Below are 17702 nucleotides of genomic sequence, written 5' to 3'. Positions count from 1 at the left end.
CTATATGGAAACCTCACTCATCACTTCCAGCATGAACGATGCCACGCAGAGCCGAACGACAACACCTACCGGTGCACAGGGGTATTGGTCACCAAAAATTTCCGGATCCAGCCTGACACCTGGGGAATATTCTAATTTAAGGAATCAGCGGCTAGATCGAGCATCTACCAGTTAAGGTGTTAACAAAAGTAAGTAACTTGTTCGTCTGTGGTGCATTGTAACTGATCTTTCCCCTTGTTGTCATTGGAAATGTACTCCTTTTATGTTACTTGGTGGCTCATGAAACTGAGTGAGAGTTTCTGGTCTCATGCAGGTGGCAGAGGACAACATGATGGAATCTGAGAACCCAGTCTGCCGCAAGCAGCTTCTGGCCAAACTGCCTCGTCATCATCCTCTTGTCCTGAAGGAGACTGGGAGCGACGATGGTGAGTTTTGCAAGAATCAGTTTGGCATCTCAATTTGTGCTGCACTGCTCTCCTCATATTTAGTCTTCTCCAGCTTTGGAACTTTCATAGATAGATGTGCTTTTGAATATCCCCTGTTGTCCTACTGAAACCCTCTTGCACTTTTACTCCGGTTTATGTGGTGGCTCATTAATGGCCTGATTTAGTGCCTGGTGAATAGAGTTTACTCCGGCAGGTTGGCAGTATCTCCACTAACCTGAGGGACTTCTTACTACCAAACTTCAAGTTTCGGCCATCCCTGTGAATAACTCTCTAAATTAACTGAAACTTATTATGGTATAAAGATGTGGCCGAATGGGCCTCTAGCGGAGGAAGTGAACATGAAACGTGCTCGCACGGATGAATAATTGGAAGATCTAGTGGACTGGGCAACCCCTTAATGGAGAACATGAATCAGAGGGAAGGATAGCAAAGGCGATGAAGGAACAGAGGCAGAAAGCACACAAGAAAGAGACACAGAGTATGTTTAGGAGTACAAACAAAGGCAGATAGTGATGAAACAATTGTAGACCTGAATAGCATTCGAGCACTGTTGATCCAAACTTACATGACGTGCACAGGAAGCTGATGTGATGAGCGAATATTTACAACGTGATAATCCTCATCACATCTTTATTTTGCATTTGAATAAATGCATAAAAAGTACATAAACTCATCTAAAACAACGGTTGAGCTTTAGTAACTGTTAAAATAGACGTTAGATTCATAAAACAGCTATAAAATTGATTTAAAGGTGTAAAACCGTGTACATAAAATGGCTTGCCCCCGCTGGTGGGTGTAAGTGCAAGTTCTAAAAGTGTACCCCATGTGGATTAAAGTGCATTTTTCTGATTTTAAGAATAGCAAGCAGAAATTTGCCAAGCATAAAACATATGTACGGAGTTTCCAATACTCAGGAAGCTTCGTGGGCTTGTTTGTGCTATCGAATACAGAATTCTTTCCAACAGTGGAATAATTGTTTTCCGCTCTACCGTGTAGAATGAACAAAAGAATAAAAAATGTGGGTTTAACAGAAAACACAATGGTCATTCTCAGAGAAGCAAGAAGGCTAACAACAAGGAAGTCTTACATAGCCAAATGGGAAGGATACTCGAAGTGGTGCCAAACAGTGGGTTATTTTCCGACAGCACTAAAGACACAGCTGTAATAAAGATTCATGGGACAAGCAAAAAGGATAGCACCACCTAGGTGGGTGCCAGCTCCTACATGGAACTCAAACTTGGTACTAACACGACTAATGAGAAAACCATTTGATCTTCTGCACAAGGCCTCTGTAAAGATGCTCATACTGAAAACAGCATTCCTTGTTACAATGACATCTCTTCGCCGGGTGAGTGAACTAAAGGCACTTACAATCCAAGAGCTATATTGGCAATTCCACAGGGATAGAATAGGCACGAGAACAGATCCACAATTCCTACCCAAAGTAATTTCATATATTCCCCCAAAAATCAGTAAAATTAATATATCCAGATTCTTCAGGAGCCTAACAATCAAGTGGAAAGAGCGTTAGACAAATTAGAAAACATTCACGCTGCGAAACGAAATTGTTTCTTACCTGTAGGAGTAATTTTGCAGCTTGAAGAATTTTCGGGATGCACAGGCGACGCACCCATCTCCCCAAGAAGATGGGAAAGCAAAAAGAAGAAGAAAGAGAAAAAAGAATCTAAAGATGGTGACCACATGTGGGAGCTTCTGAGGAAGGCGTATGACATCAGGAGAGTTTGGATAAGACTCCAAATGGTGGGAACGCCGATGCCAAAAAAACAAAGGGAGAAAGAAAGAGAGGAGGACTACTAGGATACTGGAGAATTCTAGACCCAACCACTAGATGGCAGAATAATGCACAGTATGTGAATCCAGAAAATTCTTCAAACTGTAAAACCACTCCCACAGGTAAGAAAAGTTATGTTCAGAGTTCAGATCCTCCGTCCAGATTCCCCTCTATGGCCATGCGCAGGTCTTCCAGGATCAGTGTGCATTCTCCTCATGGAAAGTGCCACCCAATGCCTCAAACGGGCAGTTATGCTCTTGGTATCTCTTTTCTGGTCCCATTCGGGCAAGGCTTTGGGCAGGAATTTAGATGTTAGCCCTCTCTAGGGAAAGACATGTAATGCAGAAGAGGTTCTGCATCTGTAAGTATGTGTTCGAGGCATGTGAGCTGCTGAATTCATATCTGTGCATAGATCGCCGCCTGGTGTTGGGTCAGGATGATTGCACATTGTTGTCCTGGAAGAGTCTTCGAAGTATCACGAGATAGGTGGCTCCTCCCCTGGACTACAATGCGCATGAGCATCCTTTCCATCCTCAGATTGTTTTTTTCCGCCATTGGGTTCGGATGTACTTTCTTGACTCAAGTTCGGAATCAATATAAAACACTTTTTTAAGGCCAAAAAGGCCTTCGGGCGTCGGTATTGTCTTTCGTTCGGTGCCACGTACTTGATCCAGTTCTTCGAACAGGACGTCGAAGGCCGTTTGCCTTTTTTCGACACCAGAGGCCCAATCAACGATCGACGATGGAACGGAGCCCGTTCAAGAGATGCCCCGTTTGCAACTCCAAATACCCTCACATTGATGTGCACCCAGTGTGCAATAAATGCCTATCCCCGGACCACAACGAGGCCAGCTGCATGGCCTGTTCTAGGTTCAGGTCGAAGAAGACACTTCGGCTTCGACGCGCCGCAAGACAGTCGGTGTAGAAGACGGCGCCCGACCCGGAGAACATCTTCGAGGCTGATGACGACGAGGGCGTCGATGAAGAGGATCCTGAACAACAGTCGGATCCTGCGTCGGAGCACTGAGCGATGAGCAAGGCCCAACCGCAGTCGCGGGGCCCAATACTGACACTGTACTTTCTAAGGCTCAGGTCGAGGCATCGCCGGAAGGCCTTAGCCAAGATCTTAATCCACATTCTATAGCCCAGCGTCAAGGCCCGGCTAAGAATATTTCTAAGGAGCCATCGGTCGATCAACCACAATCAGCGGTAAAATCGAAACCGAAACAAACGGATGCAAAATCGAAACCGAAACTGATGAAGACAGTCCTCGGATCTACGGCGTCGGAGTCATCGGCTCCAATCAAAACCAAAAGTGTTGTCGACCCGAGCTTCTGGCAAACGAGTAGCGGCTCAAGCGGCAAATATTTGGAGGATCTCAAATACACATGCCCTATTAGCCAGATATGATAGGGCTCATTACGACACGTTAGAGCAGCTACTACAACACCTGCCTGATGCTTATAAGGAGGGAGCAGAAATGCTGATACAGGAGGGGAAGCTGATTTCAAATGCATCCATAAAATGTGCCCTGGACGCAGCAGACACTGCAGCTAGGGCCATCAACATAAGTGTGATGCTTAGAAGGCATGCCTGGCTACGCATCTCTGGTTTTAAGCCAGAGATCCAAACAACTTTACTTAATCAGCCGGTTAACCCTGAATTTCTATTTGGTCCTGATGTAGACACAACCCTAGAAAAAATTAAGAAAGACACTGAGACAGCAAAATCCATGGGAGCTCTGCAGTCACAACAGTTCAGGGGCGGTTCCTTTCGTCGCTCCAGTAACAGGGGAGCCTCTAGAGGTCAAGCATCACAGCAAGCCCAATACAACAAAGGGAGCACACACACCACCTATAACAAAAACAATAGGGGTGGATATCGTGGGAACAGCACCAAAGGCAGAGGACGAGGAAATAATAACGCCAGATCCTCCGCCACCAATAAACAGTGACGTCTTGTCACTGCCCCCAGACCATGTAAAACCGGTCGGGGGAAGACTTCAGCAGTTCCTGCCAGTCTGGGAAGCCATTACCACAGACAGGTGGATGAGACAACTTATCCAATACGGCTATTGCCTAGAACTAACCTCCACTCCACCCAACATACCCCCAAGGCACCGTCCTATGTCCGCAGAGCACATGCACTTATTGCAGCAAGAAGTCATATGCATGCTGCAAAAAGGGGCCATAGAACTCTTGCCTTTAGAACAACAGGGTACAGGGGTGTACTCACTGTACTTCTTAATCCCAAAGAAGGACGGGTCTCCCCGGCCCATTCTAGACCTCAGACCCCTGAACCAGTACATCTTGTCAGAACATTTTCACATGCTGACTTTGCAGCAAGTTCTGCCATTGCTCAGTCAGGGGGACTTCCTAGCAACCCTAGATCTAAAGGACGCATATTTCCACATTCCCATTCACCCAGGACACAGGAAATATCTCAGGTTCACTATAAACAACCAGCATTACCAGTTCAAGGTCCTGCCTTTCTGGGTCACTACAGCCCCCAGAGTGTTTACCAAGTGCTTAGCGACAGTGGCTGCGCACCTTCGGAGACAACACATCCATGTCTATCCTTATCTGGACGACTGGCTTGTCCAAGCAAAGTCAGCCCAGCAATGTGCCAGCCACATGTCCCACACAATTCACCTCAGCAGCCAAACTCTTCCAGAGTCAATAGCATACAATTGCTGATTCAGAAATTCAGCCCCCAACACTCACTCCCAGCGCAAGTATTTATGCAGCTGATGGGTATGATGGCCTCCTGCATCTTCATAGTCCCTCATGCGAGACTACACATACGTCCGCTTCAGGAGTGCTTGGCACGACAGTGGAACCAGGCTCAGGGACATCTCAAAGACCTAGTGTTGGTGACCGGTCGTGCATACAACTCTCTGCATTGGTGGAACACACAAAACCTTTGCAAGGGACGACCGTTCCAAGAGCCTGTACCACAGATGGTGCTCACAACGGACGCATCTCTTCAAAGCTGGGGAGCGCATGTCCTCCATTATACAGTGCAGGGTCTATGGACGACGCAGCAGCAAAAGATGCACATCAACCTGTTGGAGCTGATGGCGATGAAGGTGTTCTAATTGCATTTGTGCAACAAAGTCGTGCTAATCCGGACGGACAACATGACTGCCATGTATTAAATCCAGAAGCAGGGAGGCACACACTCTCCACAATTGTCACATCTAGCCCAGAGCATGTGGAAGTGGGCCATTCAAAGAAACATGTTTCTCATGGCGGAACATCTCCCAGGCAAGGACAACCAGATGGCGGACCTGCTCAGCAGGAACAGCCATCAAATGCACGAGTGGGAGATACATCCCTCAGTGCTCCAACCGTATTTCCAGCAGTGGGGTCATCCAGAGATAGACCTATTCGCCACAAAAGAAAACGCAAAATGCCAAAACTTCGCCGCCAGGTTCCCACACCCGCAGTCTCAGGGTAATGCGATATGGATGAACTGGTCAGGCAGATTTGCGTACGCTTTTCCCCCAGCACCGCTCATACCGCTAGTGGCACGCAAACTGCGGCAGCACTCCATGACGCTCATCCTAGTTGCTCCAACATGGGCAAGGCAGGCGTGGTACACCATGTTCCTAGAACTTTCAGTGGTGCCTCACCAGCGACTGCGACTCACACCCAGTCTCCTCTCTCAGAGTCGTGGAGACATTCAGTACCCAAATCTGCAACAATTGAGCCTTGCAATATGGCTCCTGAGGTCATAGAGTTTGGCTACCTAAACCTGCCCCCTGACTGTATGAACATCATCAAGGAGGCAAGAAGACCTACAACCAGGGCGTGCTATGCGGCAAAATGGAAGCGATTTGTCATTTATTGTTCCAATGCTGGCATAAATCCGCTAGATGCATCAACGCAAAACATTATATGTTATTTGTTACATCTATACAGATGCAATATGGCATATAGTTCCATCAGGATACATTTAGCCGCAATGGCAGCTTATCTTCAAAACAGACAGCACCTTTCCCTTTTCAGGGTGCCGGCCATTAAAGCATTTATGGAGGGACTCAAAAGAGTGATTCCTCCCAGACACCCACCTTCACCTGTCTGGAATCTGAACATTGTTCTCACCATACTAATGGGACCACCTTTTGAACCTCTTCACTCTTGTGAAATACAGTTTCTAACATGGAAAGTGGCCTTTCTAGTAGCAATCACATCGCTAAGAAGAGTTAGTGAGCTTCAAGCCCTAACTATTCAAGAGCCTTTCATACAGATTTATGCTAATAGGGTAGTGCTGCGTACCAACGCTGAATTTATGCCTAAGGTGGTGTCGCAGTTCCACATTAATCAAACCATAGAACTGCCCGTTTTCTTCCCAAATCCAGATTCAGTAGCAGACCGAGCACTGCACACACTGGATGTTAAAAGAGCTCTCCTGTATTACATAGACAGGACAAAAGATTTCAGGAAAACTAAACAACGTTTGTTGCCTTCTCTCCACAGCACAAAGGCAACCCCATTTCCAAATCAGGTATAGCCAGATGGATTGTTAAGTGCATACAAATCTGTGATCAGAAGGCTAAACGCACATTAACAGTTCCCCCAAGAGCGCATTCCACACGCAAGTTAGGGGCATCCATGGCTTTCCTAGGTAACATTCCTCTAGAAGATATATGTAGAGCAGCCACATGGACCACCATACATACATTTACCAAACACTACTGCGTAGATGTACACTCCAAACAGCAAGCTGCTGTAGGACAGGCTGTTCTCAGAACTCCCTTTTTAGACTGCTGCAGCTGGCACGGGCAACCACCGCTAAGGAGGAAACTGCTATTTATTCTATGCACAGATATGAATTCAGCAGCCCACATGCCTCGAACGGAATATGCTACTTACCAGAATGCATCTGTTCTTGGCATGTAGGGCTGCTGACATTCATATCGAGGACACTTTTCCCCGGTGCCTGTCGCAGCTGTAGCACTCAGAATCATTCTCAGGAATGGTCATCACTTACTGTACTATACTCCATCTCTGCCACAATGGCTAAAAACAATCTGAGGATGGAAAGGAGGCCCATTCGCACTGTAGTCCAGGGGAGGAGCCACCTATCTCGTGATACTTCGAAGACTATTCCAGGACAACTATGTGCAATCATCCGGACCCAACACTAGGCGGCGATCTATGCACAGATATGAATGTCAGCAGCCCTATATGCCAAGAACAGATGCATACTGGTAAGTAGCATATTCCTTTCTTTTCACTGGTAAGCAGTGTCTATAAGAAATACAAATGAGTATAACTTCTCACTCCTGGGAGCCAGCATTTATCACACCGGTGGCTAAGACGTGAAGCAGAGTCAAAGGGCACTTTAAAAAAAAAAATTGTTACTTCTATGCTGCAAAAGTGCAACTTCCCTTAACAGTCCATGTTTCCTGTGCTTCAGAAGCAATTAGCCCTAGGTCGGACCACTTTGGACTGTCTAGGTAATTTTGAAGATTCAAGGTTGGACTGAGCCCCTCACGGACCATAGTGCCTCAGTGGCTTTCACTCTAGCAGTCTGACAAAGTGAATGGCCCGACACCTGCCACCCATCAGTTACAACAGGTTTTCGGGAGGCGGACTCCACAAGGAGTATGTGCACCCTGGACATGGCTTACGTGGGGACAAATGGACCCCACCATTTACTTGATATTGATTGATTGATTGATAACAGTAATATACATGTAGCCTTCACACATGAAGGTGAGGGACTCCAGTTTGAGCGAATGGTAATACTTCAAACGTTGGGAGCCTGGGGTACAGATAAAAGGCATGCACCCTTAGACTAATAATGCAGTGCCACCAGGCCCCTGTCACCACCTGTGATGAGGGGACTGACACTTTGGGTGTCCTAGCTTTGACGACGAATTGGAAAGGGAAAAATTAATTTGTTTCATGTTTTTTTCTTTTTCCAGAAATGCCAGAGCAGCAGTCGGTAGAAGAGGAACCTGAAGAGACGGAGGCCTGGGCCAAGCCTCTCACCCAGCTCTGGCAGAATAGACCTCCAAATTTCCAGGCGGAGCAGGAATATAACAGAGCGATGAGCCGAGTGGCACCTTACTGCTCTGTATGCATGCTCTTCCAGATGTTCCAGCAGGTACTTCCTACTGCTGTGTGGGCTCACTCTTGCTCTGATCTCTGTATGCCTGTGTATGGGCTTGTTGCTTGTGTGCATCCCAGACCTCCCAGCATGTTCTCCCCACTATGTTGCTTATCACCAGTACTGTATGTATTCTTCCACCATCCACTGGGCATGTTTTCCACACCTACCAACTGGTCCATGTCTACTGCTGTGTATTATGTGTGTTTGCTGCCTTGTGTGCACTCTCATTGCTATTTGTGCATGCTTTTACAGACCTATCAGCAGGTCATCCTTACTTTTGAATGCACATTTTCACTTAATTCTGTGCACACACTGCCCAGGGTGCATGTGCCTCTGGAGTTTCAGCAGGTGCTCTGTAGAAATGTGAGCTTACAGTCCCCGTGTCTACACAATCACTTCTGTGTGATGGTTTCATGTTTCAAGCATGTTTTTTTACACTCAACCAGTGTACCTACAGTTGCTGCTTCTGCTCGCTCACGGCAGTGTGCACAAGCTATAACCGAGCTCTCTCTCGCTGCTGTTTGCGCGTGCTATTGTGGTAGTGTGGGAGTGTTAGCGTTGCTTTGCACTCACTGCTGAATGTGTGCTCCTGTGGCTTTGTGTGCATGCTGTCTCTGATGCATGCATCCTCACAGTACTCTACATTTGCCTGTACTTTATCATCCCAGGAGGTCATCCCTATTGTTATGTACGCCCCCTCTCTGCTCTGTGAGTATGCTTGTTGCTTTGTGAGTCTTCTCACGCTGCTGCTGCAGTGTGCACACTGTGTCCTCTGTACATGCTGCTGTAAACTTTTCAACCGATAAAGACTTGAGGCTGATGTTCTCTTTGCATGCACCAAGGCTGTCCGCCAGGTAATTGCTATGTGTGCATGCTGTCACTTCCTTGTGCTTGTTGCTACTACTCTGCATACTATAGAGGCCTTCCTTCACATTTATTTAGAATTGTGCTTCATCGCCATCATATGTCGCTGCCAGCATGGCAGATGGGTCTTACAAGGGATGGGTGTTTAGCGCTGTCAAATTAAGTCACTACTCTTTTTGCATCTCTATATTTTCTTGGCAGTCTCTATTTAATACCTTCTTTCTCTGTGAATATTTATCACTGTTCTGCATGCTTTTTGTGCTCTGTGCATGTTGTTCTGGACATTCTAACAAGGCAAGCATAGGTAATCCCTCAGTGGAATCAGTCTGCATTTTGTAGACCATGAAAATCTGATTTTTCCGACGTTGGAACCTATTTACAAAGCTAAACATGCGCATGAGCAAATCTACAATTCTAAGTTTACCCTTAAACATTTTAAGAACTTTACTACTTTTGTCTTTTCAGCATTTGCAAACATGATGTCACTCAAAAATGTAGATTTACATTTCTCTGCCCCTCTGAAACAGGGAATACATTCAAATTTACAAGTGTAAAGTTGCTATAGACATTAAGGAGCAATAGTAAATCCAGCATCACACGGTTCCAACCACTGACACTGAAACACCCTCCTACGGAAAATAAGGGGGTAGGAACTTGAAATAGAACCCCATAGCAAATCTAGCTCAATTATTTAAACTAGTTAAAAATACTTATTTTAACATATTTTAATAACTTTTCTTGAATTAAAAATTGGATGACATGAATATTTATTAAAATATAATAAAAAAATTGTAATTAATTGTATACGTCTATTTTAATAATGCATAATAGTGAAATTCTTTATTTTTTTTACTTCATGTGGTATTTGTTTGGTTAATCTTTAAAAACATTTAATTTACTATATTTACATTAAGTAAAGGTTTAATTCAAATGAAAGTTAATAGTGCTGCAGCATTTTTTATTTATTTTGTTGTACATTCAAAATAACCACAAACAATTACAATAATTTTTAACATAAAAATATTTTACCTGTTGTTTACACGTTTATTAACCTTTTAAAAATTTCGGTTTATTTTACCATAGGGAGTGCTCTGCCCCAGTGGTGCAGATCTCTCTATGATAAAGAACAGGGCAATGTAAAAAAAAAAAAAGAAACTAAGAAAATATTTTTACTTTACATTTTAAGGTAATTTATTTGTGTGTATTTATTTTAAATGTTAAACAAAATAAAACAGTTACAGAATGAATACCTTCGTTTAAATTTAAAATGTAATTATTATATTAAAATAATTATTATATTTAAAAGAAAAGAAATTCATCCTAAACTATATTATATTTCCTTTCTGATAGAAACATCTGCCAGTGGATTCCTCACCTTGTGAATATCCCCCTTGCGTCAGCAATGTTCGGAAAATTCTTCATAGCACGCCGGCGTGGACGACGTCATAGGAGCACGGCATCGCGTGCGACTCCGTCTGACATCACCGACTCCTTATTAGGCCTACGTCGGCGTGATGACATCAGTTCCCTTTTTTACGCGTCATCGACGCTAACGGTTTCTGGGATCTTCTGAGATTCAGATAGTGACTTTGTATCTATTTGTGTGTTTCTGTTTCTGTTCTTCGTCGAAGATGTCGTTGAGGAAGACGAGGTTCAAGCAGTGCGGCTTGTGTGCCCGGATGATGTCGATTACCGATCCACACGAAGATTGCTTATGGTGTCTGGGTTCGGATCATAATGTCAAGGGCTGCCGATCCTGCTTTAAGATGAATCCAAAGGCTCTGCGAGAACGGGAGGCAAAACTTCTGCGGGCCAAAGTTAAAGGTAAAGAAGCCAAGAGATCTTAGAGATCAAGATCTAGACGCTCCAGCTCGAAGCCGAAGTCAAGGTCGAAATCGAGAGCGAGGTCGAGGGCCAGATTGGAGTCGGCGTCGAAGTCGGCTTCTGGGCATGCTTCGGGATCCTCGAAGAAAACACAAGAGGAAAAAGCATAGTTCTCGGCATCATTCGGGGTCGTCGGACTCGAAGAGCAAGTCTTCTCGAAGACATCATAAGGACTTTGTGTCTCCTTCTCCTGAAGGTGGAGCCTCGCCGGTACGGTCTCCAGAGCATTCTCCGGATCCAGAGCTAGAACCGAATCCGGTTTCGGGACAGTCTTCAGAGCACGAAGAGGTCGTGGATCCTCAGACACCGACTCCGGAGGATGACCTGGAAGGTCAAAAGGGTCAAGAGGAGCCGAATCCGGAGCAGCCTCCATCGGAGCAGCCATTGGGTTCGTAACCTTCCTTTCCTGGTCCTGGTCAGGACCCTTCGCATTTCCTAAATGCCATGTTTGGTGTTTATGCGAGGGCAATGTACCCCTCTGGAGCACCTGCGGGTCCCATGGGTCACTTGTCATATAACTTGGGTGTTCCCCAAGCTTATGCTCAGGCGCCTTTTCTACCATCTATGCCGGTGCCATATCCTCCTTGACTCGGTACGGCGCCGCCGAGGTTAGCGACTCCGCACACGGCTTCGCCGGCTCCGGAGCGACCTCGGGATTTGGATCGCAGTTCGACGCCGGTTCCGTCTTCTCAACCACCTGTTGTTCCAGTTCCTCGCTCGACGCTGGCTCCAACTCCGTCGGAGTCATTACCGGATCCGACTACTTCGGTTCGTCTGGAGTGGTCAAGGCATAGAGCCCAGCGTCTCTTAGAGGAGGAGTATGGGGAACCTGAAGTGGAAGAAGGCGAGCTTCAGGAGCAAGAGCATTGCTTTGATGATCTGCAAAGTGCAAGTAGCCTGGAACTTTCTCCAGAATGGGGGTTGCCTGTGGTTTCGAATGCACCCTCTAGGGATGTGATGCCATATCATGTAGTTATCAGAAAGACTGCTTAATTGCTAAATCTGACTTTGCCTACAGTGGAGTTCAAATCAAATATCCTCACGAAAGTCTTGCATTCGCCATCTTCGGTTGTTGAGCCGACTCTGCCATTCACTGAGGCTCTGACTGAACCGATTTTAGAGGTTTGGAAAAGGCCTTTGTCTGCACCTGCAGTGTCCAGATCAGTGGCAAGACGTTAGTGTGGCACCTGGTGACCCTGCGATCTTGACTTCTCATCCTTGGCCGGAAAGTCTGGTGGTGCAGGCCGGTTGTTCGAACAGATCTGCAGGCTCTTTTCCCCAGGTTCCTGGAGATAAGGAATCCAAGAAAGTGGATCAGGTTGCTAAAAAGGTTTTCTCCTCGGGTAGCATGGCCTTGAAGTCTACTAATGCTACTTGCCTACTGGGAAGGTATGTTCATGCCTTAATGGATTCGGTGAAGCAGTTGTCAGCTAAGCTTCCGGAGGAAGACAGGACAAACTTCAACGAGGTTGTCTTGGACACTCAGGCGGCGGCCCGCCAGGTTATTCAGAGTGGCATGGAGACGGCAGACTCTGTGGCTAGGGTGATGGGTTCTTCGGTGGGCACCAGAAGAGCCGCTTGGCTAAAGTCTTCAGAGTTTCCCACAGACATTCAGGCTACTCTTATGGATTTGCCTTTTGATGGCGTTGGCCTCTTTGGGAAGAAAGCGGATACGGCATTGGAGAGGTTCAAAGAAAGCCGGGCAACGGCTAGATCTTTGGGCCTGCAAGCAAAAGGCTCTACCACCAAGAAGTTCAGGGGTTTTGGGAGGTCCTCCTTGCGCCCCTTCAAACAAAGCCAATAAAAGCAGCAACAGCAGAACCCTCTCGATAAATCATACAGAGGTAGACAGAGGGGTCGTGGACGTGGACGTCAGGCCTCCTCCTCCTCTACTTCCTCCTCTAATACCCACCCCCCACCTTCAACAGCAAAGCAGCCCTAGATCCGCCATTCCGGATCATGCGGGTCCGGTAGGGGGTCGGCTTACTCATTGTCTACGGATTGGGAATCGGTTACATCAGATCTTGGGTTCTCAATCTCGTAGAAAATGGGTATGCACTTCCTTTTCAGGAGTTCCCTCCCAATTACCCTCCTTGCCAAGGTTATTGTTCGGAGGACCACCTGCTTCTCCTGCAGGAAGAAGTCCTGGCACTGTTCAGAAAGGGTACGATAGAGGTGGTTCCTGAGCAGGAGAGGGGTCAGGGGTGCTACTTTCGGTATTTCCTGATCCCCAAGAAGGATGGCATGCTTCGGCCAATCCTGGATCTCACGATCTTGAACATATATATAAAACAGGAAAAGTTCAAGATGCTCACTCTTGCGCAGGTTCTTCAAGCGCTGTTGGAAGAAGACTGGATGGTGTCGATCGACTTGCAGGATGCTGATTTCCACATCCCCATCCTGAAGTCGCACAGGAAGTATCTCTGTTTTACGGTGGGGTCGTAACACTACCAGTTTGCGGTCCTTCCGTTTGGTCTTACTACTGCGCCTCGAGTTTTCACCAAGGTGATGGCAGTGGTGGTAGCACATCTCAGGAGGTCGTGGATACCGGTATTCCCGTATCTGGACGACTGCTGATCAAAGCGGAGTCGCCAGAGAAGGTGCTCCATCATCTGCAAGAGACAACTCAGTTGTTGTACAGGTTGGGTTTTTCGATAAATGTACCCAAGTCTCACCTGGTGTGCTCCCAGCGCAACCTGTTCATAGGTGCGGTACTGGCACAAATGTAAGTCGTGCATTCCCTCCTCCTCAAAGGATTCGCGACATACAAGAAAGGATTCTTTTATTCTACAATGAAGCGGTTGTTCCAGTCCTGAAGGTCCTTCGTCTGCTCGGTCTGATGGCTTCTTGCATTCTGTTGGTCAACCATGCACGCTGGCACACGAGAGCACTCCAGTGGTGCCTCCGCAGGCAGTGGTATCAGCACAACGGAGATCTCAGGGAGTCTGTGAGGATCTCCAGAGAAGCTGCAGCGGATCTGTCTTGGTGGGGCGTGGAAGGCAATCTGTCTCAAGGAAAGCCCTTCCAACTGCCTCCAGCGGTGGCCACAGTGATAACGGATGCATCCACTCTAGGGTGGGGTGCTCATCTGGGGGATCTGGAAGTCAAAGGTCTTTGGTCTCCAGAGGAAAGGTTGCTTCACATCAACCTTCTACAGTTGCGGGCGATACGTCTGGCGCTCAAGGCCTTCCTCCCTTCCCTTCGCGGTCAGTCTGTTCAAGTCCTGACGGACAACACGACCGCGATGTGGTATGCCAGCAAGCAGGGAGGAGTAGGGTCGCAGTGTCTCTGCATCTCTGGTTCTGGGTTCAGGACCATCATATTTGTTTGATGGCAAATCATCTGGCCGGAGTTCTGAACGTACGTGCAGACATTCTCAGTCGGCAGTTCTCTGCCGATCACGATTGGAGGCTCCATCCGGGTGATGTGGGGGACCCCACGGGTGGACCTGTTTGCCACTCGCGAGAATGCTCACTGCCTGTCGTTCTGCAGTCTCTAGTTTCCGATGCAAGGAGCTTTGGGGGAAGCGTTTCAGTTGAGTTGGAGAAGTCAACTCCTTTACGCGTTTCCTCCCATACCCTTGATTCCTCTGGTTCTGAGGAAGATTCGCCAGGACCGGGCCCGGGTCATATTGGTCGCCCCGGATTGGCCAAGAAGGGTGTGGTACACGGACCTACTCCACCTCTCCTCTCACCCGCCGCTCCGTCTCCCTTTCAGGGTAGATCTCCTCTCTCAGATGGAGGGGCAGGTTCTACACCCCCACCTTCAATCTTCATGCCTGGAGATTGAACGGGGCAACCTGATTTCCTTTTCTCTCCCTCACGATGTGGTGGATGTCATTCTTTCAGCCAGGCGTGACTCCACCAAGTCCATCTATTCGTATAGATGGTCTAAATTTGTTGTTTGGTGTAGGGAGAAGGGTATTGATCCTTTGAGGGCTCATTTGTCCGATATTTTGCAGTTTGCTCTTTCTTTGGCGCAACAAGGATTTGCTGTTGCAACAGTCAAAGGTTACCTTTCGGCGTTGTCGGCATTTCTCTGTTTGCCGGATCAGCCATCTCTTTTTAAATCTATAGTGGTTTTGAGGTTTCTGAAGGGCCTCACTAATAAGTTCCCTCCTTCTCCATTTATCGTGCCTCAATGGGACTTAAATCTTATCTTACATTCTTGATGGGTTCTCCCTTCGAACCCTTACACAAGTGTCCCATGAGGCTTTTTGCCTTTTAAGACGGTCTTCCTAGTTGCGATCACCTCGGCAAGGAGGGTGAGTGAGCTTCAAGCTCTTAGTTTTAAGCCCCCATTCCTGACCATTCATGCTGATCGAATGGTTCTTAGGACCAGGGCTGCTTTTCTGCCTAAGGTGGTAACTCCCTTCCATCTAGGACAGTCCATTACCCTTTCTACCTTCTATCCTCCCCCTCACCCTTCCAAGGAGGAAGAGAGACTGCACCGTCTGGACCCTAAGAGGACGGTGTCTTTTTATCTGGACAGAACTAAAGACTTTCGGTTGGACGACCAGCTGTTTGTTGGTTTTGCTGGCTGCCGGAAGGGTAGAGCGGTGCACAAGCGCACACTTTCCAGGTGGATAATTCTGTGCATCAAGATCTGCTACTCCTTGGCGGGTAAGGACCCTCCTGAGGGTATAAGAGCTCATTCTACCAGGGCAAGGTCTGCTACTTCTGCATTGTCTAGAGGTGTGCCTGTTGAGGACATTTGCAGGGCCGCGACTTGGGCCTCCCTCCACACTTTCGCGAAGCATTACTGCTTGGATTCCGAGGTTAGGAGGGATGGCCACTTCGCGCGCTCTGTCCTCCAAGATTTCTTGGTGTAGCAGGGTGGACACCCTCCTCCGGGAGTGGGGACTGCTGTGGGAATCTATTCACAAGGTGAGGAATCCACTGGCAGATGTATCTATCAGAAGAACAAGTTACTTACCTTCGGTAACGCTTTTTCTGGTAGATACAGTATCTGCCTGTGGATTCCTCACTGACCCACCCGCCTCCCCGTTGTCCACTCTGCTATACCGGAGTATATGTAGTTTTATATTTATATTTGTATATATAATGGGATATTTATGCCTTTGCTGCGCACTATGTGTGCTGTTTTGATTTGTATGTACTTTGTATACTGTATATTTGTATATCTACTGTCATTGGTCTGTCCGGGTGCCTCGAAGGCACGGAGAAAAGGGCGGAACTGATGTCATCACGCCGACATAGGCCTAATAAGGAGTTGGTGACGTCAGACGGAGTCGCGCGCGATGCCGTGCTCCTATGACGTCGTCCATGCCGGCGTGCTACGAAGAATTTTCCAAACGTTGCTGACACAAGGGGGATATTCACAAGGTGAGGAATCCACAGGCAGATACTGTATCTACCAGAAAAAGCGTTATCGAAGGTAAGTAACTTGTTCATTATGTATTTATCATGCATAGAATTAAGTCATGTAAGTATATTTTAATAATAAATTAATGTTAACCTTTTTAGGTCTCGCCTGCCGATGCGCTTGCGCATTCGAGCTGGCGAGAGATATAGGGGCTTATCCAGAGTTTAACCAAACTGGCGATTTGATGCTGTGCCCGTACGCTTTTAGGTCAATGCGCAAGCGCACCCACCACACAGCTCCACTGAGTTGGAGTACATTTACTACTGTTTTGGGTCCTTTTTGGGTGTAGTAACTTTAGAAGTACAGTTTATCAATAGTAATGGGCTTATTTTTGGTGAGTGAGTTATGTCCCTCACTAAACCTTCCTTAACACATCCTTATTCCTCTCCAGCCCCCAACTATTTTGTAGTAGCTACGCCCCATTTTTCAACCACTCTCCTGGTCCCTCTCACATTTAATATTAAGTAGTACATGTACATCCGTATCTTCCCATAGAAACATAGAAAAGATGGAGGTGGAGATTTACACTCGTAGGTTTGTGAATAGCTTTTTTTGGTACTTTATTAGTTCTGTTGTAGTACTACTAAACGTACTACAAAATTTAGATTGTAAATAGGCCTGTTATGTCCTACTGTGGTGTTGGTTCCCTCCCTGACCTGGTAGAATTTCAGGGCTGGGTTGTTCTCTTGTGTGAATGGCCTGTGCTTTGTCCTTAGACTGAGTGTGCTGGTCAAAACATCAAAAGTGACCCTAGCGTTGGCGACATCAGCATCCGCACCAAGCCCCTGATTCCAGAGATGTGCTTTACTACGACAGGGTGGAGCACGGAACTGAACCTCACCACCCCCTATCTGGAGGAAGATGGCACCAGCATCCTAGTCACCTGCAGAAAATGCTCTGTGTGTGTGCATTCCAGTAAGTATTACTTTTAGTACTGCTGTACCTGTCCAGGGAATGTTAAATATGCAGCCCAACACAATGTACTTACCATATTATTTTGTCTTTCGTGGTTAAGAAAAAAGCATGCAATCAACATCAAAATAACATTATAGTATGAAAGTATAGAACATTTTTAATAGATTAAAAGTAGACTAGTAACTAGCTAAATAAATAAAAATTAGAAGACTACGCCTTCAAATATTTGTCAAAAGCATGCCTCACTTTGACCTTGATAGAATATAGTATTTGGCTGCTATGTTCCACCCCCT

General features: G+C 46.7%; 1 protein-coding gene across 3 annotated transcripts in view; it reads left to right on the top strand.

Moving 5' to 3' along the window:
* Nucleotides 1-17702, top strand: part of KDM4A (lysine demethylase 4A) — a 500020-nt gene that overhangs the window by 349620 nt on the left and 132698 nt on the right. For all 3 annotated transcript variants that reach the window (XM_086953195.1, XM_086953196.1, XM_086953197.1), the window contains 3 exons: nucleotides 314-425; nucleotides 8174-8355; nucleotides 17211-17409. In XM_086953195.1, the coding sequence (XP_086809321.1) occupies nucleotides 314-425; nucleotides 8174-8355; nucleotides 17211-17409 (493 nt within the window). The remainder of the gene's footprint in view (nucleotides 1-313; nucleotides 426-8173; nucleotides 8356-17210; nucleotides 17410-17702) is intronic.

This window comes from Lissotriton vulgaris, chromosome 1_2 (genome assembly GCF_964263255.1).
Source record: "Lissotriton vulgaris chromosome 1_2, aLisVul1.2, whole genome shotgun sequence".
NCBI classification, from domain to species: domain Eukaryota; kingdom Metazoa; phylum Chordata; class Amphibia; order Caudata; family Salamandridae; genus Lissotriton; species Lissotriton vulgaris.
This window is presented reverse-complemented; position numbering and strand designations above follow the sequence as displayed.